This window comes from Mytilus galloprovincialis, chromosome 1 (assembly GCF_965363235.1).
Source record: "Mytilus galloprovincialis chromosome 1, xbMytGall1.hap1.1, whole genome shotgun sequence".
Taxonomy (NCBI): domain Eukaryota; kingdom Metazoa; phylum Mollusca; class Bivalvia; order Mytilida; family Mytilidae; genus Mytilus; species Mytilus galloprovincialis.
The window spans coordinates 131,520,886-131,546,573 of record NC_134838.1 but is presented as its reverse complement, the minus strand read 5'-3'; the positions used below and the strand labels follow the sequence as shown (position 1 = coordinate 131,546,573).

General features: G+C 30.9%; 1 protein-coding gene across 1 annotated transcript in view; it reads right to left on the bottom strand.

Moving 5' to 3' along the window:
* LOC143060168 (putative defense protein 3) overlaps positions 1-24,346 on the bottom strand; it is a 29,214-nt gene extending 4,868 nt beyond the window's left edge. Inside the window, exons 1-2 of the mRNA XM_076233548.1 lie at positions 24,321-24,346; positions 1,882-2,087 (exon numbers count right to left, since the gene is read on the bottom strand). Coding sequence (XP_076089663.1) covers positions 1,882-2,087; positions 24,321-24,331 — 217 coding nt within the window. The 5' untranslated portion in view covers positions 24,332-24,346. The remainder of the gene's footprint in view (positions 1-1,881; positions 2,088-24,320) is intronic.
* Between the last annotated feature and the right edge of the window lie 1,342 nt (positions 24,347-25,688).

The window sequence follows — 25,688 nt, the reverse complement described above, 5'->3', positions numbered from 1 at the left end:
GACCGAATTAGCCGTATGGGTTATACCTTCAATGACCGAATTGGCCGTATAGGGTATACCTTCAATGACCGAATTAGCCGTATAGATTATACCTTCAATGACCGAATTGGCCGTATAGAGTATACCTTCAATAACCGAATTAGCCGTATAGTTATACCTTCAATGACCGAGTTAGTCGTATAGGTTATACCTTCAATGACCGAATTAGCGGCATAAGTTATACCTTCAATGACCGAATTAGCCGTATAGGTTATACCTTCAATGACCGAATTGGCCGTATAGGGTATACCTTCAATGACCGAATTAGCCGTATAGGTTATACCTTCAATGACCGAATTGGCCGTATAGAGTATACCTTCAATGACCGAATTAGCCGTATAGTTATACCTTCAATGATCGAATTAGCCGTATAGGTTATACCTTCAATGACCGAATTGGCCGTATAGAGTATACCTTCAATGACCGAATTAGCCGTATAGTTATACCTTCAATGACCGAATTAGCCGTATAGGTTATACCTTCAATGACCGAGTTAGTCGTATAGGTTATACCTTCAATGACCGAATTAGCCGTAAATGTTATACCTTCAATGACCGAATTAGCCGTATAGGTTATACCTTCAATGACCGAATTAGCCGTATAGTTATACCTTCAATGACCGAATTAGCCGTATAGGGTATACCTTCAATGACCGAATTAGCCGTATAGGTTATACCTTCAATGACCGAATTGGCCGTATAGAGTATACCTTCAATGACCGAATTAGCCGTATAGTTATACCTTCAATGACCGAATTAGCCGTATAGGTTATACCTTCAATGACCGAATTAGCCGTAAAGGCTTTACCTTTTATGACCGAATTAGCCGTAAATGTTATACCTTCAATGACCGTATTAGCCGTATAGGTTATACCTTCATGACCGAATTAGTCGTATAGGGTATACCTTCAATGACCGAATTAGCCGTATAGGGTATACCTTCAATGACCGAATTGGCCGTATAGGGTATACCTTCAATGACCGAATTAGCCGTATTGGTTATACCTTCAATGACCGAATTGGCCGTATAGAGTATACCTTCAATAACCGAATTAGCCGTATAGTTATACCTTCATGACCGAATTAGTCGTATAGGGTATACCTTCAATGACCGAATTAGCCGTATAGGGTATACCTTCAATGACCGAATTGGCCGTATAGGGTATACCTTCAATGACCGAATTAGCCGTATTGGTTATACCTTCAATGACCGAATTGGCCGTATAGAGTATACCTTCAATGACCGAATTAGCCGTATAGTTATACCTTCAATGACCGAATTAGCCGTATAGGTTATACCTTCAATGACCGAATTAGCCGTAAAGGCTTTACCTTTTATGACCGAATTAGCCGTAAATGTTATACCTTCAATGACCGTATTAGCCGTATAGGTTATACCTTCATGACCGAATTAGTCGTATAGGGTATACCTTCAATGACCGAATTAGCCGTATAGGGTATACCTTCAATGACCGAATTGGCCGTATAGGGTATACCTTCAATGACCGAATTAGCCGTATTGGTTATACCTTCAATGACCGAATTAGCCGTATAGGTTATACCTTCAATGACCGAATTGGCCGTATAGGTAATACCTTCAATTACCGAAGTATAGGTCACACCTTTAATATTAGAATTTGCTGTGTAGGTAGTGCTGTTGATCGATATTATGTAAGGAGATGATACTGTTTTAGAATAAGCCTTATATCTTACTGCGGAAGTATGAGTTATACCTTAAATGACAGAATTAGCGGTATAGGTCGTGCTGTTGATTGATATTTTGTAAGGAGATGATACTGTTTGAGAAAAAGCCTTATTTCTTTCTGTGAAGTATGGGCAATACCTTCAATGACCGAATTAGCTGTGTAGGTCGTGCTGTTGATCGATATTTTGTAAGGAGATGATACTGTTTGAGAAAAAGCCTTATTTCCTTCTGAATCTAAATGTCCTGCTGGATTCATGTCTACGCATGATTGACCTGGTACGTATAATCCGTGGTTGCTGACGGATGTCACAAAAAGGAAAACTATAAACAGGATCACAGTCATTCTAAAAAGAAAAGGCATAATATAATCAATAACATTTTGAAAAGAATAATCTTGACATCGTCAGCATATGTACATGTGTTTTAAAAGGATTTAGGACTTTATTAATTATATTTGAGAAATTGAAATAGAATATACGTTATAAAAGCAAAATGTTTTATTCCTTATTTTTTAAGCATATCAAAAAATAAAAAGGCGTGTATTTTATTAAAACAGAAAAATACAAAAACTTAATGAAAAAATATGATCTGTACGAATAACGAATATTCTATTTGGTAAAAGATCATTAACAACAGAACAATGATCATTATACTTATCATGGAAGGTTAGAGGTTGAAAGACATACGTATCTTTTCGGATTGTCATCAAGTCTAAGGTTATGACCATATCAATTAAAAATAAAATAACACCAAAAACTGAACTACAAGGGAAATTTAAAACGGAAAGTTCCTTTGGAAAACGCAAAAACAAAGAACAACCGTCATACTAGGCATTTCCTTATGTAGAAAATGGTGGATCAAACCTAGCTTACATAGAGCTAAACCGTCTTCCATTATATTGCTTTAAAAAATGGGATACATTGTAATATAATCATAACCACAAATAAAACAAATATATGCTTCAGCTAAGAATCACAAAATGGCATATAGGCATCATTTTTAATGCCTTTTTATTTTTATGTATTATATTTTTAAATTCTCTGTAACTTTGTACTTGCATGGTTTTATAAGAATAAACTATCTACTACAGACATGTTTATTAATATTTAGTATTATACTAGGCCATACAGACATGTTTATTAATATTTAGTAATATACTAGGTCATACAGAAATGTTTATTAATATTTAGTATTATACTAGGCCATACAGACATGTTTATTAATATTTAGTATTATACTAGACCATACAGACATGTTAATTAATATTTAGTATTATACTAGGCCATACAGACATGCTTATTAATATTTAGTAATATACTAGACCATACAGACATGTTTATTAATATTTAGTATTATACTAGGTCATACAGACATGTTTATTAATATTTAGTATTATACTAGGCCATACAGACATGTTTATTAATATTTAGTAATATACTAGGTCATACAGAAATGTTTATTAATATTTAGTATTATACTAGGTCATACAGACATGTTTATTAATATTTAGTAATATAGTAGACCATACAGACATGTTTATTAATATTTAGTATTATACTAGGTCATACAGACATGTTTATTAATATTTAGTATTATACTAGGCCATACAGACATGTTTATTAATATTTAGTAATATACTAGGTCATACAGAAATGTTTATTAATATTTAGTATTATACTAGGCCATACAGACATGTTTATTAATATTTAGTATTATACTAGACCATACAGACATGTTAATTAATATTTAGTATTATACTAGGCCATACAGACATGCTTATTAATATTTAGTAATATACTAGGTCATACAGACATGTTTATTAATATTTAGTAATATACTAGACCATACAGACATGTTAATTAATATTTAGTATTATACTAGGTCATACAGACATGTTTATTAATATTTAGTAATATACTAGACCATACAGACATGTTTATTAATATTTAGTATTATACTAGGCCATACAGACATGTTTATTAATATTTAGTAATATACTAGGTCATACAGAAATGTTTATTAATATTTAGTATTATACTAGGCCATACAGACATGTTTATTAATATTTAGTATTATACTAGACCATACAGACATGTTAATTAATATTTAGTATTATACTAGGCCATACAGACATGCTTATTAATATTTAGTAATATACTAGGTCATACAGACATGTTTATTAATATTTAGTAATATACTAGACCATACAGACATGTTAATTAATATTTAGTATTATACTAGGTCATACAGACATGTTTATTAATATTTAGTAATATACTAGACCATACAGACATGTTTATTAATATTTAGTATTATACTAGGTCATACAGACATGTTTATTAATATTTAGTATTATACTAGGCCATACAGACATGTTTATTAATATTTAGTAATATACTAGGTCATACAGACATGTTTATTAATATTTAGTATTATACTAGGCCATACAGACATGTTTATTAATATTTAGTATTATACTAGACCATACAGACATGTTAATTAATATTTAGTATTATACTAGGCCATACAGACATGCTTATTAATATTTAGTAATATACTAGGTCATACAGACATGTTTATTAATATTTAGTAATATACTAGACCATACAGACATGTTAATTAATATTTAGTATTATACTAGGCCATACAGACATGCTTATTAATATTTAGTAATATACTAGGCCATACAGACATGTTTATTAATATTTAGTATTATACTAGACCATACAGACATGTTAATTAATATTTAGTATTATACTAGGTCATACAGACATGTTTTTTAATATTTAATAATATACTAGGCCATACAGACATGTTTATTAAAATTAGTAATAAACTAGGTCATACAGACATGTTTATTAATATTTAGTATTATACTAGGCCATACAGACATGTTTATTAATATTTAGTATTATACTAGGTCATACAAACATGTTTATTAATATTTAGTAATATACTAGACCATACAGACATGTTTATTAATATTTAGTATTATACTAGGCCATACAGACATGCTTATTAATATTTAGTAATATACTAGGCCGTACAGACATGTTTATTAATATTTAGTATTATACTAAGCCATACAGACATGTTTTTTAATATTTAGTATTATGCTAGGTCATACAGACATGTATATTAATATTTAGTAATATACTAGGTCATACAGACATGTTTATTAATATTTAGTAATATAATAGACCATACAGACATGTTTATTAATATTTAGTAATATACTAGACCATACAGGCATGTTTATTAATATTTAGTATTATACTAGGCCATACAGACATGCTTATTAATATTTAGTAATATACTAGGCCATACAGACATTTTTATTAATATTTAGTATTATACTAGGTCATACAGACATTTTTTTTTAATATTTAGTAATATACTAGGCCATACAGACATGTTTATTAATATTAGTAATATACTAGGTCATACAGACATGTTTATTAATATTTAGTATTATACTAGGCCATACAGACATGTTTATTAATATTTAGTATTATACTAGGTCATACAGACATGTTTATTAATATTTAGTATTATACTAGGCCATACAGACATGTTTATTAATATTTAGTATTATACTAGGTCATACAGACATGTTTATTAATATTTAGTAATATACTAGGTCATCCAGACATGTTTATTAATATTTAGTATTATACTAGGCCATACAGACATGTTTATTAATATTAAGAATTAGGCCATACAGACGTGTTTATTAATATTTAGTAATATAATAGACCATACAGACATGTTTATTAATATTTAGTATTATACTAGGTCATACAGACATGTTTATTAATATTTAGTTATATACTAGATCATACAGACATGTTTATTAATATTTAGTATTATACTAGGTCATACAGACATGTTTATTAATATTTAGTATTATACTAGGTCATACAGACATGTTTATTAATATTTAGTATTATACTAGACCATACAGACATGTTTATTAATATTAAGAATTAGGCCATACAGACGTGTTTATTAATATTTAGTAATATAATAGACCATACAGACATGTTTATTAATATTTAGTATTATACTAGGTCATACAGACATGTTTATTAATATTTAGTATTATACTAGGTCATACAGACATGTTTATTAATATTTAGTATTATACTAGGTCATACAGACATGTTTATTAATATTTAGTATTATACTAGGTCATACAGACATGTTTATTAATATTTAGTATTATACTAGACCATACAGACATGTTTATTAATATTTAGTATTTAGTAATATACTAGACCATATAGACGTGTTTATTAATATTTAGTAATATACTAGGCCATACAGACATGTTTATTAATATTTAGTAATATACTAGGCCATACAGACATGTTTATTAATATTTAGTAATATACTAGGCCATACGGACATGTTTATAATGACCAATTAAAATAATGTAAGAGACTTGTTAATGTGTATTTTGTCAAATGTGCTTACAATTTGTTATTTGATTTTTTTAAATATTGAGTCGGGTAAAACCTCTAAAGAGCTCATGTAAATATATACATACCATGCTGCACTCTTAATTTAATTTAATTACTATAACTTATTTACGTATCACTAAATTAATTAATTATGAAATAGAAAATCTTAAATAATTTTATTTTACAGATCGAAAGTTCAAACTGTTCGAAAGTAATTTTATTCGATTTAAGAAATAATATTCTGATGCTATTTACATATTATTTGATATTATGGGGTTATTGCATGAATATTGGGGAATATTGTCCCGAGTAGAATTTTATATTGCACGAGCTTGCGAGTGCAATATATGTTCTACGAGGGACAATATTCCCCAATATTCATGCAATAACCCTTTTATTGTATAGCAATATAATATTTGAAAGTAAAAAATTGGTTTAAACTGAGGTTTTGTCGTTGATGACGTCATTAATTTTGAAGACTTATTGCACTAGTGCAATAATAGGATTTATTGCACGCTAACTTTTGGTTACTTTCTGTGGGAAATATTATATTGCTATACAATAATATTTGTTATTATTTGATATTATTTGTTATATTTGATATTATTTGATATTATTTGATATATTTGATATTATTTGATATTATTTGATATTATAGGGTTATTGCATGAATATTGGGGAATATTGTCCCGAGTAGAATTTTATATTGCACGAGCTTGCGAGTGCAATATATGTTCTACGAGGGACAATATTCCCCAATATTCATGCAATAACCCTTTTATTGTATAGCAATATAATATTTGAAAGTAAAAATTGGTTTAAACTAAGATTTTGTCGTTGATGACGTCATGAATTTTTACGATTTATTGCACTAGTGCAATATTAGAATTTATTGCACGCTAACTTTTGGTTACTTTCTGTGGGAAATATTATATTGCTATACAATAATATTTGTTATATTTGATATTATTTGATATTATTTGATATATTTTTTAATATCATTTGATATTATTTGATATTATTTTATATATTTTGATATTATTTGATATTATTTGATATTATTTGATGTTATTTGATATATTTTGATATTATTTTATATATTTGATATTATCTGATATAATTTGATATTATTTGATATATTTTGATATATTTGATATTATAGGGTTATTGAATGAATATTGGGGAATATTGTCCCGAGTAGAATTTTATATTGCACGAGCTTGCGAGTGCAATATATGTTCTACGAGGGACAATATTCCCCAATATTCATGCAATAACCCTTTTATTGTATAGCAATATAATATTTGAAAGTAAAAATTGGTTTAAACTAATATTTTGTCATTGATGACGTCATAAATTTTGAAGATTTATTGCACTAGTGCAATAATAGAATTTATTGCACGCTAACTTTTGGTTACTTTCTGTTGGAAATATTATATTACTATACAATAATATTTGATATTATTTGATATATTTTGATATTATTTGATATATTTGATATTATTGTATAGCAATATAATATTTCCCACAGAAAGTAACCAAAAGTTAGCGTGCAATAAATTCTAATATTGCACTAGTGCAATAAATCGTAAAAATTCATGACGTCATCAACGACAAAATCTTAGTTTAAACCAATTTTTACTTTCAAATATTATATTGCTATACAATAAAAGGGTTATTGCATGAATATTGGGAAATATTGTCCCTCGTAGAACATATATTGCACTCGCAAGCTCGTGCAATATAAAATTCTACTCGGGACAATATTCCCCAATATTCATGCAATAACCCTATATTATTTGATATTATTTGATATATTTGATATTATTTGATATATTTTGATATATTATACAATTACTGTCTTATGATGAGGTAAATATGCGGTTTTATTGACTTTTGAAAAAATGATATTCACTGAGGCCGAAAAGTCAATAAAACCCCATATTTGCCGAAACAAAAGACAGTAATTGTTTTATTCCATAGTCCGAGAGAAGAAAATGTATCTAATGACAAACATATACCAATTTTTTTTTTACATGAAACATTTTACCATAACGTTGCATGTTTAGCGCGGTGAATAACACTTTCTCAGGTGAATATGCTTTTTATTCAAAATCCAATTCATATAGAGAAACCTACTAAAATAATACCAATATGGAATAATTGATATTTAATTTATACAAATATAGCCTTTGCATGAGGTCGATACAAGGATATATTGACCTGAAAAAAGTATATTGACTGAGGACGAAGTCCGAGGTCGATACACTTCTTTGGGTCGATATATCCTGTATTGACCTCATACAAAGGCTATATTTGTTATATTATTAATTTCCGACCATGTTTGTATGAAAATCGTCATTTAGGTTTGTTGGAATTTTATAGATATAACATTGTCTTCTTGACAATAACAACATATTAGTTGTTATTTCATTTACTTTTTTTTGGACATCTTATGCATTTGAAGATTTTTTTTCGTCAAAATTTAATAATCGATCACAGATATCATTTGTTTCAAAACGTTAAACAATATCCTGCAATTCATTACATGACGTCACAAAGTATATCGGTTTTTAGATATTCTAAAAATAACCGTGCAATTTGATTTTTGCCGGTCAATATGCTTTTTGCTATCCGCCGTTTTCTCTCTACCTTCGAAAATATAGTTTAACATGTGACTATCCCTAAACGAATCAAATTTGTTAAAATATACGAATTAATAATATCATTTGATATTATTTGATATATTTTGATATTATTTGATATATTTGATATTATTTGATATATTTTGATATTATTTGATATATTTGATATTATTTGATATATTTTGATATTATTTGATATATTTTGCACCTTATAAAGCAGTATTTATTTTGGTAACTTTAATTATTTTCTCTGCTTTAACCGTCTAATATTCCAGTGTTGAGCCAGCAAGGCTGTGTAGTGTTTTTTGTGTTTGTTACATTAAGAACTTTGTACACAGTATATGATTTGTGACGATTTAGAATTTTGCAAGGGTTTCACTAGTTACCTCAATAACCCAAATAGAACAGATATATGCAGGTACAAAACAAAATCAGATTGATTCGCAGTTTACATGAAACAAAACATACATATAGCAGATAAATAAAGCACAAAATGCAAACTTGCAAGAATTAAAACAACAATCAAAATAGTTTATTCGTCACACTTCGATAGATCAATATATAAGGAATCTGATATGGGGCGGTTGAGGAACCATAACTGATCACGACCAAGTACAAAACAGTACGTTTATAGACGCAATAACTACCTTTTTTTAACAATTAAAGGAAAAAAACAATACAAATTAAAAAAAACATGCCTGGTAAACTTTCTAGATAGCCATATAAAAAAGAAGATGTGGTATGATTGCCAATAAGACAACTATCCACAAAAGACCAAAATGACACAGACATTAACAACTATAGGTCACCGTACGGCCTTCAACAACGAGCAAAGCCCATACCGCATAGTCAGCTATAAAAGACACCGATAAGACAATGTAAAACAATTCAAACGAGAAAACTAACGGCCTTATTTATGTAAAAAAATGAACGAAAAACAAATATGTAACACATAAACAAACGACAACCACTGAATATACAGGCTCCTGACTTGGGACAGGCACATACATAAATAATGTGGCGGGGTTAAACATGTTAGCGGGATCCCAACCCTCCCCCTAACCTGGGACAGTGGTATAACAGTACAACATAAGAACGAACTATAAAAATCAGTTGAAAAAGGCTTAACTCATCAAAAATATAAGTGGACGTGGCCGGGTACTATACATCCCGACACAAAAAGAAGTTTACATTTGCAAAGAAGAATATTCAGCCAATCGCTATCAAAATTGTTACGGTTATAAACTTCTTTTTTAAACTAAACTCATAAAATTTTAGAAAATCCAGCTTATTTAACAGCACTAAAGGATAACAGTTTCTTCAAACTTCCGGTAAAAGGAAAAATGTGTAGCCGTAAGGTTTCGTCGAATGTGTGGTAAACAGTCACTCATTGTAGACTGAGATGAGCAATCTTAAAGGGGCATTAGCTGTCAAATTCATGTCTACTGATTTGACTCATATGCTCTTATATATTCGTAAGACATAAAGTCTTAAATAAACAATTAACATGCATGAACTCGATATTAGGTAATAGCATTTCGCGTGTTTATTTTGTCTAGACGTTAACGTATTACCATTGAGATAAAGTCCGAAAATGCATACGGTCACATAACCCAATATAACATAAATAAGTGAGCGTCCACGTGCCATTGGATTTTTCTAGGTCTGTTTGATTTCATATTGAAGTTGACGTATCTTTATCAGCGTTTTTACCTGTGTATGAATGATATTATTTTTGTGGATCGAATCAGTCATATAATTTTATACTTCCCTGGCTAGTTTTTCTTCTTACCGTGGGTTTTTATTGTTGAGCGTAATGAACTGCTTGTCTCCCCCGGGACTCGAACCCATTTCTGAGACCCCTGGTTCTTTGTGTTATCTACCACATTTACTAAGGGAAACCATCCCAACACAAGCAAAAGGCTTTTCGCGTTTCAAACTAGATTTGAAAATCTTACATAAAATACCTTTAACGCTTCAGTCTCGTTTTGAATGAAGGCTCCTAAGTCAGACCCCTTTGGCGTCTAAGCCTCGAATGTTGTAAGAAATCTAATAAAAGCTTATTGGCATTTCAATCTGGATTTCTGACAATAAAAGCTTTTTGATGGATAAGGATGGGAAAATTAGTGAAAGGTTTCTAGCGTGCCGCTTAATTATAATGAAAATCTATGCCGTCGTTACACATTGACGTATAGACCGGCGTGCACCAAACCAGTTGGAAAGCAAGTTCTTGGAAACGTCCGTTGTCGTCAAGCTGTATCAGCAACAATAGCAGGGGGGATTAAGGTAGCACTCCACAGTTAGAAAATAAAATTAAAAATGAGCCACAAAATGTTTTATCATCTCCTATTCCTGGATTTCTAATACATTAACCTAACTGTTTGTGTTGTACATGTGCATATGTATGTAATCAGTATAGTCCATAGATTTGATTTTCAAAAGTTAAAAGAGTGAAAATTAATTCCTTTTATGTGTATCCATGGCAACATTCTGCATTTATTTACCATAAAATATTGCAAAAAGGGGGGTGGACATGTCACATATCCCCCCAAAATTTGGATCAAACTAGAATTTCAATGCCTTTGAGTGATACCTTTTTAGAAACTGTTTTCATAAATCTTCCTAATGATCAAATAAAAAATGGGGGTCTTTCGCCTCATTTTTTCGTAAATTCCAATCACAAAGTTCGTGCGATAAAAAGTTGGAAAAAAACATTACAATAATTGCCGGACCAATGTATGGTAGGGACATGCAAATACGGACTGTCATACAGAAAACAGCCTATATTACATACATTACATAATCTTGATGTTCATATAAACCCAATACAAAGGCTATTTTAATACTCAGCTATCCAAAAATGAATTTTATTGCACACTAGCTCTCATATTTGAAAAATCCACAGGGGCCAAAATGCGAAACTACACACCTAACTGTGGAGTGCTACCTTAAGGTGAAATTTTCCCCCTCCTGCCTCAATTTTTATTATATTTTCTATGTTCTACTAGCTGTAACGATGAAAATGGTACCTTAGTTTTTAAAATTGGTTCAGTAATAAAGATTTTATGAAGGTTAGCAGTTGATATTGAAACGCGACAAAAAGTGATTTAAAAATAAATGCTGGATCATAGTGAAAAACTTTAAGTCTGTCTCATTTTTGGGGTAAATTTCTAAAACTTTTCCCATTATCTTATTTAAAATCATAAAATTACCTTAAAAGAGGACAAATTGTACAATTTTTAGGTATTTGAAAGCACTTATAGGTCAATTTTGCTGTAAATAGCATACCTAACCTTGGTTTAGAAGCTCTCAAGCAGGGTATAAATTTCTAGCAGTACTGGCATCATTAAATTCAATAAATGCCAAATTATAATATAAAATCCTGCTAAAAATGTTTATTTGACTTATTCGCATTCAAAAATATAAAGCGATACATTCTGAGGATATCATATAAAGCGCAATCTTTGGTTACATTGGCGAAGCTAATGGTGTACAAATTTAAGACCGCAACATGTCTAAGTGTCAAAATGTGTATATTTGGTTGCTAAGGACAGTAAACAATAAAATAAACATAAATTGCATTCCTAGCAGATTTTTTACCTTCAGAACTAAAACAAGAACATAAAAGACTAAAGATTTGTGGTAAATTTTATCTTAAAAAGTGCATTTCTGTGCTTTCTGATGTGCCATAAGGTAGCACTCCACAGTTAGAAAATAAAATTAAAAATGAGCCACAAAATGTTTTAGTATCATCTCCTATTCCTGGATTTCTAATACATTAACCTAACTGTTTGTGTTGTACATGTGCATATGTATGTAATCAGTATAGTCCATAGATTTGATTTTCAAAAGTTAAAAGAGTGAAAATTAATTCCTTTTATGTGTATCCATGGCAACATTCTGCATTTATTTACCATAAAATATTGCAAAAAGGGGGGTGGACATGTCACATATCCCCCCAAAATTTGGATCAAACTAGAATTTCAATGCCTTTGAGTGATACCTTTTTAGAAACTGTTTTCATAAATCTTCCTAATGATCAAATAAAAAATGGGGGTCTTTCGCCTCATTTTTTCGTAAATTCCAATCACAAAGTTCGTGCGATAAAAAGTTGGAAAAAAAACATTACAATAATTGCCGGACCAATGTATGGTAGGGACATGCAAATACGGACTGTCATACAGAAAACAGCCTATATTACATACATTACATAATCTTGATGTTCATATAAACCCAATACAAAGGCTATTTTAATACTCAGCTATCCAAAAATGAATTTTATTGCACACTAGCTCTCATATTTGAAAAATCCACAGGGGCCAAAATGCGAAACTACACACCTAACTGTGGAGTGCTACCTTAAGGTGAAATTTTCCCCCTCCTGCCTCAATTTTTATTATATTTTCTATGTTCTACTAGCTGTAACGATGAAAATGGTACCTTAGTTTTTAAAATTGGTTCAGTAATAAAGATTTTATGAAGGTTAGCAGTTGATATTGAAACGCGACAAAAAGTGATTTAAAAATAAATGCTGGATCATAGTGAAAAACTTTAAGTCTGTCTCATTTTTGGGGTAAATTTCTAAAACTTTTCCCATTATCTTATTTAAAATCATAAAATTACCTTAAAAGAGGACAAATTGTACAATTTTTAGGTATTTGAAAGCACTTATAGGTCAATTTTGCTGTAAATAGCATACCTAACCTTGGTTTAGAAGCTCTCAAGCAGGGTATAAATTTCTAGCAGTACTGGCATCATTAAATTCAATAAATGCCAAATTATAATATAAAATCCTGCTAAAAATGTTTATTTGACTTATTCGCATTCAAAAATATAAAGCGATACATTCTGAGGATATCATATAAAGCGCAATCTTTGGTTACATTGGCGAAGCTAATGGTGTACAAATTTAAGACCGCAACATGTCTAAGTGTCAAAATGTGTATATTTGGTTGCTAAGGACAGTAAACAATAAAATAAACATAAATTGCATTCCTAGCAGATTTTTTACCTTCAGAACTAAAACAAGAACATAAAAGACTAAAGATTTGTGGTAAATTTTATCTTAAAAAGTGCATTTCTGTGCTTTCTGATGTGCCATAAGGTAGCACTCCACAGTTAGAAAATAAAATTAAAAATGAGCCACAAAATGTTTTAGTATCATCTCCTATTCCTGGATTTCTAATACATTAACCTAACTGTTTGTGTTGTACATGTGCATATGTATGTAATCAGTATAGTCCATAGATTTGATTTTCAAAAGTTAAAAGAGTGAAAATTAATTCCTTTTATGTGTATCCATGGCAACATTCTGCATTTATTTACCATAAAATATTGCAAAAAGGGGGGTGGACATGTCACATATCCCCCCAAAATTTGGATCAAACTAGAATTTCAATGCCTTTGAGTGATACCTTTTTAGAAACTGTTTTCATAAATCTTCCTAATGATCAAATAAAAAATGGGGGTCTTTCGCCTCATTTTTTCGTAAATTCCAATCACAAAGTTCGTGCGATAAAAAGTTGGAAAAAAAACATTACAATAATTGCCGGACCAATGTATGGTAGGGACATGCAAATACGGACTGTCATACAGAAAACAGCCTATATTACATACATTACATAATCTTGATGTTCATATAAACCCAATACAAAGGCTATTTTAATACTCAGCTATCCAAAAATGAATTTTATTGCACACTAGCTCTCATATTTGAAAAATCCACAGGGGCCAAAATGCGAAACTACACACCTAACTGTGGAGTGCTACCTTAAGGTGAAATTTTCCCCCTCCTGCCTCAATTTTTATTATATTTTCTATGTTCTACTAGCTGTAACGATGAAAATGGTACCTTAGTTTTTAAAATTGGTTCAGTAATAAAGATTTTATGAAGGTTAGCAGTTGATATTGAAACGCGACAAAAAGTGATTTAAAAATAAATGCTGGATCATAGTGAAAAACTTTAAGTCTGTCTCATTTTTGGGGTAAATTTCTAAAACTTTTCCCATTATCTTATTTAAAATCATAAAATTACCTTAAAAGAGGACAAATTGTACAATTTTTAGGTATTTGAAAGCACTTATAGGTCAATTTTGCTGTAAATAGCATACCTAACCTTGGTTTAGAAGCTCTCAAGCAGGGTATAAATTTCTAGCAGTACTGGCATCATTAAATTCAATAAATGCCAAATTATAATATAAAATCCTGCTAAAAATGTTTATTTGACTTATTCGCATTCAAAAATATAAAGCGATACATTCTGAGGATATCATATAAAGCGCAATCTTTGGTTACATTGGCGAAGCTAATGGTGTACAAATTTAAGACCGCAACATGTCTAAGTGTCAAAATGTGTATATTTGGTTGCTAAGGACAGTAAACAATAAAATAAACATAAATTGCATTCCTAGCAGATTTTTTACCTTCAGAACTAAAACAAGAACATAAAAGACTAAAGATTTGTGGTAAATTTTATCTTAAAAAGTGCATTTCTGTGCTTTCTGATGTGCCATAAGGTAGCACTCCACAGTTAGAAAATAAAATTAAAAATGAGCCACAAAATGTTTTAGTATCATCTCCTATTCCTGGATTTCTAATACATTAACCTAACTGTTTGTGTTGTACATGTGCATATGTATGTAATCAGTATAGTCCATAGATTTGATTTTCAAAAGTTAAAAGAGTGAAAATTAATTCCTTTTATGTGTATCCATGGCAACATTCTGCATTTATTTACCATAAAATATTGCAAAAAGGGGGGTGGACATGTCACATATCCCCCCAAAATTTGGATCAAACTAGAATTTCAATGCCTTTGAGTGATACCTTTTTAGAAACTGTTTTCATAAATCTTCCTAATGATCAAATAAAAAATGGGGGTCTTTCGCCTCATTTTTTCGTAAATTCCAATCACAAAGTTCGTGCGATAAAAAGTTGGAAAAAAAACATTACAATAATTGCCGGACCAATGTATGGTAGGGACATGCAAATACGGACTGTCATACAGAAAACAGCCTATATTACATACATTACATAATCTTGATGTTCATATAAACCCAATACAAAGGCTATTTTAATACTCAGCTATCCAAAAATGAATTTTATTGCACACTAGCTCTCATATTTGAAAAATCCACAGGGGCCAAAATGCGAAACTACACACCTAACTGTGGAGTGCTACCTAATTAGGTGGTGCTACAGTTGTCCGTAACGTCAAAAAGTCCGTCAAATCAATCGGCTAAAAGATTGACGTTTAAAGTATTTTCTTCAACTTGTCATGCCTTTATTATAATTAAATTTTTTAATTTGTAGGTTTTTTACCAATATAATTTCTTTACGACATACACACATTATAAAAAATAGCTTGTTATGGCTATTCCTTTATCCTATCCGATTTTTCCTAACTTGACGTTTGCGTATCCAAATACAGAAAAGAACGGTTATAATTTTAAATGAAACCGGGAAACCTATTTCAAATTTCTACACAATTTTGAAGCCATCATTTTTTACTATTATACATCAATTTTAGTGACCACCAGCCATGTCAATTTGTATGTTTTAGCTGCGTTTTTACTTCAAAACAGAGAAGTAAATAGCTTTTTTCATTGTACCTGTTTCAAAAGTACTCTAAAATACGGATTTTATAAAGATATGAATGAAATTTTGATTAAACGTTGTGGTTTTTTTTTTCACAATTCCATACGGCACCTGTATTTTAAAGTAACTAAAACCCCTTTTGATACCCTACACAAATATTGACGTTGACATTGTTTTCTTTTTTCAACATACGTCATGTAACGTTAAAAAACAGGGTCATGGTAGTAAGAATTTATACATTGGAAAAGTGAAACAACAAACAATGATCTTCTTTATTACGTTTGAAACTATACGTCTCTGGAAATTCTGACAAATCTGACAAATTATTGTTAGCCTATGGATGGACAAAGGCACAAAAAATAGCAATAGAAAATGCATTGCAAAGAAAATTTCTGGAGGAAAAAACATACTAAAAAAGGAAATGAAGTTAATTATATTTATATTCTATAAGTTAAAATCTTGCTTATATTATTATATCTTTACTAAGTAAGCTACAATAATAAGAGCAAAAACTAGCTTATATAAAGTCAAAAGTTGTGTTCTTACAAAATTGAATTTATTTGGCAAATTCTTGTCAAATTTAATCATCATTGAACATTATTAAACTAAAATGCACAAGATTTGTCCCACCAATTTCATTTCATTTCTGAGATTAATATCCAATTATTCAGGTTAAATATATATATACAATACAGCAGCTGATACAGCAACCTGAAGAGAAGGAGCCCCATTGTTTTCTCAAAAAGTTTACTTTCATAATCTATATAATGAGAAATAAGACAATTTAAAAGGCTACTGTGCAAGCTAATATAATAGTTTAAGTCTACAATAATATTGATTTTGAAATTCAAAATTGTGTCACTTTCACTTATAATTTTAAGCATTATTTTTTTTTAAAGAATTTTCTGTCAATATTTTTGGTATACAACTTATCCCTTTTCTGTAGGATATTTTCTAGGCAGTATTTTATATTTTACTGTTCAACTAAGAAACAGATACATAGGCTTCAGTTTAAAGGCTCTCTTACTTTGAAGAAAGTTATTGTGACTCTTGGTCCCATTTTATAGAATATAAAATATAAATGATCAGTACTATAATACTGGTGATATTAAGGGGAGATAACCACTTGCACAAATCGGCATAAAAACCACCGCTTCGTATCGAAAATAACTTGACGTTTGCGTATCCAGCATTCTATTGCCGAAATATTTATATCGAGTGTTTGTGTTAATGAGATGCTTTATTGAATTTAAATTCAGCCCATCATTTTTAGTTTCCTCGTAAATATTTAGATTTTTCGATCAGGAGACTTGACAATTTTAACCCAAACTCCAAGTTTGAAGATAAAATAAAGAATAAAGGACTTAGATTTGATGTGTAAGTTTTGACGAGTGAAAACTATGTGTATTCAAAATTAGTTGGGTCAATAATTTTTTATTACGACAATAGTATTTAGTGAGTAAAAATGAGGTTTGTCTCGTCCGTTTTTTTACAGAATTTTCACGGTCACGTGACTCTATTGTTGCTGATAAACTTGGGGTCAAACCGTGACCTGCTTTCCAACTGAAACGTACACAGAAAATTGACAAAGTCGGTATACGTTAGCTGCACGCCAGAGGAACGCTTAGCAATAGTTCAATGCGCGTTGCATAAGTTTGAAGTACGTCGAAATACAAAGGTATACGCTTGGTGAACTCTTGGTCCAGCTCAAGCGTCTGTCTACTGTGTATACCTGTACGTTAGACGCACGTTATACTTGTGCTACAAGAGCGTTTAACGCGCCATAGATAAGTTTGAGACACGTTTAGGGCACGTTGTATACGCTTCGAGACGTATGCAGGTGTGTTACTAACAAACACTCCACAAAAGAGAGTCGAAGTTACGACCGGTACGCGTCTCAAATACGTTCAAGAAACTTTTTCTTCATAGAGTGCATTCCATCTACGTTAGACAAACGCCAGGAATACGCAACTATACGTTTCTTGGACGCCGTATTAACGCTTAAGTAAGCTCGTTGTACGGACGTTACAGATATGATTGACTGGTTGAATGCATCCAAAATTACTAGCGTATTGGAAGCGTAAATGATTTTTTTAACACACCCGGTGTACAATGGGTTGTCCAATTCATCTGAAAATTTCAGGGCAGATAGATCTTGACCTGATAAATAGTGTTGGATAATCGGTTGAAATTACCAACCGATTATCTATTACAATCGGTTGACAGCAACCAACCGACTATCGGTTATAATCGCATTATAATACCTTGCCCTTTTTTTAATGAAATCAGTGACACTAACATTTCTATTTCAATGGTGTAACTCACAGTACAATTTCAATAACATAGCTGTATAAACAATTAAGAAAAGATATATGAAGCTTTTAACTTTAAGAAATTTAAGATTGACAGAAAAAAGTAAAACAATGCATTTACATTACAATATATACAGTAAACAAAGGGGTTAAGCCTATGTCTGTTAATTCTTGTAGAATGCCTTTTTTTACTTTTGTGATCATTATTTTTCTGTCAATTGTGTCAATCGTGCGTCTGAATTTTTAATTGCAGAATTATTACATAGTTGAACCGTATCCGATTCGTGATTCTTATATTTTTCAATATGGCGGAAAAATTTCGGAAAATTTACAAAATTAAACGATGTTTGGCAAGCAATTTGGAAAGGAATATGATGTTTTTGATGCTACAAATGGATAAAACATTAATAAAAGGCAATTTGCAACACGTTCTAGTGAAGCAAAGAAATTATTTTGTCTAAAATCATTTATGTACGCTCGCAAGTAACATTAAGTACCGGTATTGAAAGATCAATCGAACATGACATGTCATACTTGTACCGAAGCAATATATCCAAGTACATTTATTATGCAACTTACCCAAATATAAAAAGATAAAGAAAAACGTTACGACTTTTAAAAGAAAAGAGATTTAGATTAAATTTAAAGAAGAAAAGAAGTGAATATCAGTATTATAATGAGTTAATATAAAATATGTAAATTTTTGTTTCGACACACATTCTGTCTACTTATTTCGAAATAATATAGAAACGAACTCAATAAAGCGTGAATACATTTGATGGAATGATAAAGGTACATAGGTACTCAGAAATGTTATTCAATTTACCAAGATTCCCAAATTCTCACTCTAGTCTTGTGACACGTCAACACCAATGTGTTAACACTAAGTCACGTTAAAGGATGAATATCATATAACGTAAATTAGTTTTTCTATCCGCCTATACATATTTTTTAAGTTCTTTATAACCTTCATGAACTAAAATAAATTCATTCTTACACAGGTCGTATGTTATATAAAAGGTTCATAATAATTTACCCTAAATTAGGTACATTAAAGAAAACTAATGTCCTTAATATCAGGAACATTATAAAATTAAAAAATACTTATATCTCTAACATGTCTAACATCAGGTACTTTATAAAATTAAAAGATTCTAAAACACCAAGCAAAACTATTATAATCGTGTAAAAAATCATAATATCGCAAATTTCAACAAGAGTGCACATGCTGAAATGTCTCGCCTTCTATACCAATCAATGATATTATGTTGATAGTCCTAGGTATAAAGCTAAGCTTTATTACAACTGTCACATAAACTTAACATTAACCAAGATAACTAAACAAAGACCAATGAACCTTGAAAATGAGGTCAAGGTCAGATGAAACATGCCAGGCAGACATGTACAGCTAACAATGCTTCTATACAACATATATAGTTGACCCATTACTTATAGTTTAAGAAAAATAGACCAAAACACAAAAACTTAACACTGTGCAATAAACCGTGCAATTGAGGTCATGGTCAAATAAAACCTGCGGGACTGACATATAGATCATAATATATTTCCATACACCAAATATAGTTGACCTTTGGCATATAATATTAGATAAAAAGACCAAAACTTAAAAACTTAACTTTGACCACTGAACCATGAAAATGAGGTCAAGGTCAGATGACATCTGCCCGCTAGACATGTACACCTTACAACCATTCCATACAACAAATATAGTAGACCTATTGCATAAAGTATGAGAAAAACAGACCAAAACACAAAAACTTAACTATAACCACTGAACCATGAAAATGAGGTCAAGGTCAGATGACATCTGCCAGTTGGACATGTACACCTTACAGTCCTTCCTTACACCAAATATACTAGCCCTATTACTTATTGTGTCTGAGATATGGACTTGACCACCAAAACTTTACCTTGTTCACTGATCCATGAAATGAGGTCGAGGTCAAGTGAAAACTGTCTGACGGGCATGAGGAACTTGCAAGGTACGCACATGCCAAATATAGTTATCCTATTACTTATAATAAGAGAGAATTCAACATTACAAAAATTTTGACCTTTTTTTTCAAGTGGTCAATGAACCATAAAAAAGAGGTCAAGGACATTGGACATGTGACTGACGGAAACTTCGTAACATGAGGCATCTATATACAAAGTATGAAGCATCCAGGTCTTTCACCTTCTAAAATATAAATCTTTAAAGAAGTTAGCTAACGCCGCCGCCACCGCCGCCGTAGCCGCCGGATCACTATCCCTATGTCGAGCTTTCTGCAACAAAAGTTGCAGGCTCGACAAAAACGATAAACGAGAAACACGTATAAATTACATAAACAAACAACAGCTACTGTACATCAGATTCCTGACTTAGGACAGGTGCAAACATTTGCAAGGGATTAAACGCTTTAGTGGTACCAAACCTTCTCCCTTTTACTGAAACAATAGTATAACATCACACGATAAACTATTAATTGGAAGGCTTAACTCAATCAAAAAACGTAAATTAACACACTATAATAAATTTGATCTGTGATACCTTAACGCAAATACATAGTTAATAAAAAATTAGGAACAAACATTCAAGGTCAATATGTGTTATAGCAGGATGTTGGAATACTCAGGTGTCGGATTACACAGCTACTTTAGTACAAGTAATCTTGATGTACAGTTCCAAAAGACGACTGTCGATCATAGACTAAAGGACGATTGTGGCACCGTTAAAGTCCACAATTCCTTTAAAGTCCACAACACCGCTAAAGTCCACAACAAATTACCGCTAAAGTCCACAAACTTTCCGCTAAAGTCCACAAAATGACCTCCGCTAAAGTCCACAAGAAAACGCCTTAAAGTCCTAAATAAAATGTTCCGCTAATTTCAACAAAAAAGCACCGATAAAGTCCAAACATTATTTTTTTACTCCCGTTTAGTATAGATCTAATGAAAAGCATGGACTTTTGTTCTTGGAAAGTATTTCTTGTCAGTTTGAATTATATTTTTGATAAGTGAAAAGATTACAGTATCTAATTTTGATCCCCATTGGCATAAATCTTATCTTTGTATTGCGATTTTCTATCAATCAAACAGACAACATTTCTTAAACGTTATCTAGCTATGGTGCGCTTTTTGTATTCTTTAGTAAACATTTGTACATCCACAAGACACTCAAACATAGCGTTCTTTTTATTTATATATATGATGTTAATATTTATAACAAATGTCCACCAAGTTAATATTGTTAAATAGTCTAAGTTCTGTGTTAACACAGATTCAATTACTGTGAAATATAATATCTGAAATTAAAAGAAGTATGAACCATTATCATTGCTGGGGTTAGGTTTAGTCCTGATTACTAGTATATGACGATTTGTATGAACAATTAACTAAAATCAGTATCATTGCTGGGGTAAGTATAAAAAAGAAGATGTGGTATGATTGCCAATAAGACAACTATCCACAAAGGACCAAAATGAAACAGACATTAACAACAATAGGTCACCGTACGGCCTTCAACAATGAGCAAAGCCCATACCGCATAGTCAGCTATAAAAGGCCCCGATAAGACAATGTAAAACAAAGTTTGGTTCTAATAATATGACACTTTCTATGAACATTAATCTTAAATCATTACCATTACTGGGTTTAGGTTTAGTTCTAATAATATGACGCTTTTTATGAACAATTACCTAAAATCATTATCATTGTTGGGATAAGTTTTGGTTCTAATAATAGGACGTTTTGCATGAACAACAATCTAAAATCATAATCATTGCTGGGGTTAGGTTTAGTTCTAATAATATGACGCATTGGACATGTTGGAAGACTCCCTATTGAATGGGGAATCTATACAAATTAAAAAAAATGAAAAATGCTTTCTGCATACATCAAGATTATCTGGACCAGGGTTAGGGCTATAGATTTAATTAATGAATACTTTATTGCAAAAAGCATATATATAGCAACGAAAACATATTTACAACATGGCAAATAATAAACAGCAGAGACAGATAAAAAAAATAGGCGGTTGTCCTTCAATGATATTAAACAGACTTACCTAATTTATTTTATAGTTAAAGAAAACAATCCAATTTTAACATTAAGCAATCTTTTTTCTACTGCACAGTTTCTGCTCTAACAGGTTTTACTACTGACAGATACTAATCGAATAAATGTTTATTCCGGATATATTACACCTTGACATGACGTTGTTGACACCCCGGTTGTTTTCTGATCGTATTTTAAACCTATTTACAATATTGTGTTATAGGAAATATCTACGGTTAAGACTTGTTGGTTAACATGAAAGCTACACATATTTTAAACGTCTCTTAGACTAGTAAATTCCTCCTTAAATAATGCACTCCATTTTTTGGTATTTGAAGCATAGTAAAATATACACTGACCGACTTGTTCCACAGACTAAACTGTATTTACATTATAAAACACACAATAAGGTATAACAAGGTATTAGAAGACAACTCTTTAACAAACATTCAAAAACTACAAAGAGTACAAAATATTATACTTGAAATAAAAAATGTCAAAATACGTCTATCTCAAATTTGATGTTTTTTTTATAAATAATCTCCCTTTGGCGTCTGTCTGTCCCCGATATACACAACGAAATAAGTTGGATCTCGAATTCTTAAAATTATGATAAATTATGTGCATTGTTTTTACTATGATTAAGATTCAGGGTTTGTTTTATAATCTATGCTCCCATTTGAATGCGTCAGATATCAAAGATACAATTTGTTCATTTCTAATTGTTGTAAAGATTTTGATATTCTTTGTCATTATATATATATACCAACAAAAAGTCTAAAATAAACTCATTTGTTAGTATCGTAAAATAAACTCATTTGTAGTATTATCAGAACAGGATTTATTTTAGGAAATCTGGAAGCATTGGTTTTTTAGTTATCCCAGATTTTCTGAACATCGTATCTACGTAACTATATGTGAAATTGTAAATATTTTGAATTCTGTGATTTTTATTTACTTTATGAAAATACATGGTGTTTACGAAAGATACAAAACTTGACCTACCACGCACACTAAATTGATTTAGTATTTATCCACATTTATTTGGATGGAAAAGACACAGGCGCTTGTCTTAAAAAATAAATTCCGATATACCTTAATATTAGACAGTGTTACATGAAAGTATATAGGGAAGTGAGACAAGTGCCTGTGGTAAAAGAGACATAATAACATATGTACATTGTTTCAATGATTTATCTTAAAAATAATAAACCGACTGATGGTCATCATAAACGAAAAAATATTTTAGCTGCACTTAGCTCTTAAAAAACAAAACAAACACCCATATACTAATAATAATATTTATAATTAGTTTATATACATCTAGTAATCCTTTATTTAAAATAATGTCCTTACCTGACTTTAATAAAAACTTGTATCCCTTAATCAGTTATTTACATATGTACTTTTTGCGTATCAATTCAATACGGTGGTTATTTTTCGTTTGACATGCCTTGTTCTGTTATACATCTTTAAATAGTTGTTTTAATCGTGTTCACGCTTACCTGTACCCCATATCAAAATATCTTTACAAGTCTGTATAGACTGTCAAGCTCAACGTCAAATGAATGTAAAAAAAGTTGAAATTCATACATCTTTCAATAGGCGCTACATTATCAATGATCTATATTCTCCAGGCTAAATCAGTGTTAATGTTATTCATTATTAATTGTAAGATTAACCTTAACGTACAGTAACAAAAGATAACCTTACTTATAGTCATGTTCATTTTTCTGTTTTGTCGTTTCTTGAACTACCGCACACAAATGCTATTTCTTATTTGTAGTTCTTTGTTAATCTTTCCTGTTAATTAATATCAAAGGCAAATATTACACTACAAAGTGACCAAATGTATAACGTATAAATAAATTCACGAGAAAAGTAAATATCAACAGCTATTATATCCAACACATTAACTCTAATGTTCAATACATTAACTCATCTATCAAGCACGTGAACTATCATATCAAACACATAACTCCCCTATCCAACACATAACTCCCCTATACAACACATTAACAATCAAATAAAACGCATAATCCCCTATCCAACACATTAACTCCCATATCCAAAACATTAACTCTCATATCCAACACACTAACTCCCATATCCAAAACAAACTCCTAAATCCAGTACATTAACTCCTATATCAAACACATTAACTCCAATATCCAACACATTAACCCCTTTGTTTTGTGAGATTTAGTTTATGTTGGAATTTAAATTGGGCAAGGTTATGTTTCTTTGGGAGTTTTGTATTGTGAGAGGTTAAGTTTTTTTGTTTATGTGAGGGATATCACAGGTTTTTGTTGATGTGACGGATATCACCGGTTTTTGTTGATGTGACGGATATCACTGGTTTTTGTTGATGTGAGGGATATCACCGTTTTTTGTTGATGTGAGGAATATCACGGGTTTTGTTGATGTGACGGATATCACCGGTTTTTGTTTATGTGAGGGATATCACCAGTTTTTTGTTGATGTGAGGGATATCACCGGTTTTTGTTTATATGACGGATATCACCGGTTTTTGTGAATATGAGGGATATCACCGGTTTTTGTTTATATGACGGATATCACCGGTTTTTGTTTATGTGACGGATATCACAAGTTTTTGTTGATTTGACGGATATCACCGGTTTTTGTTTATGTGACGGATATCACCGGTTTTTGTTTATGTGAGGATATCACCGGTTTTATGTGAGGGATATCACCAGTTTTTGTTGATGTGAGGGATATCACCGGTTTTTGTTTATGTGAGGGATATCACCGGTTTTTGTTGATGTGAGGGATATCACCGGTTTTTGTTGATGTGAGGTATCACCGGTTTTATGTGACGGATATCACCGGTTTTGTTTATGTGAGGGATATCA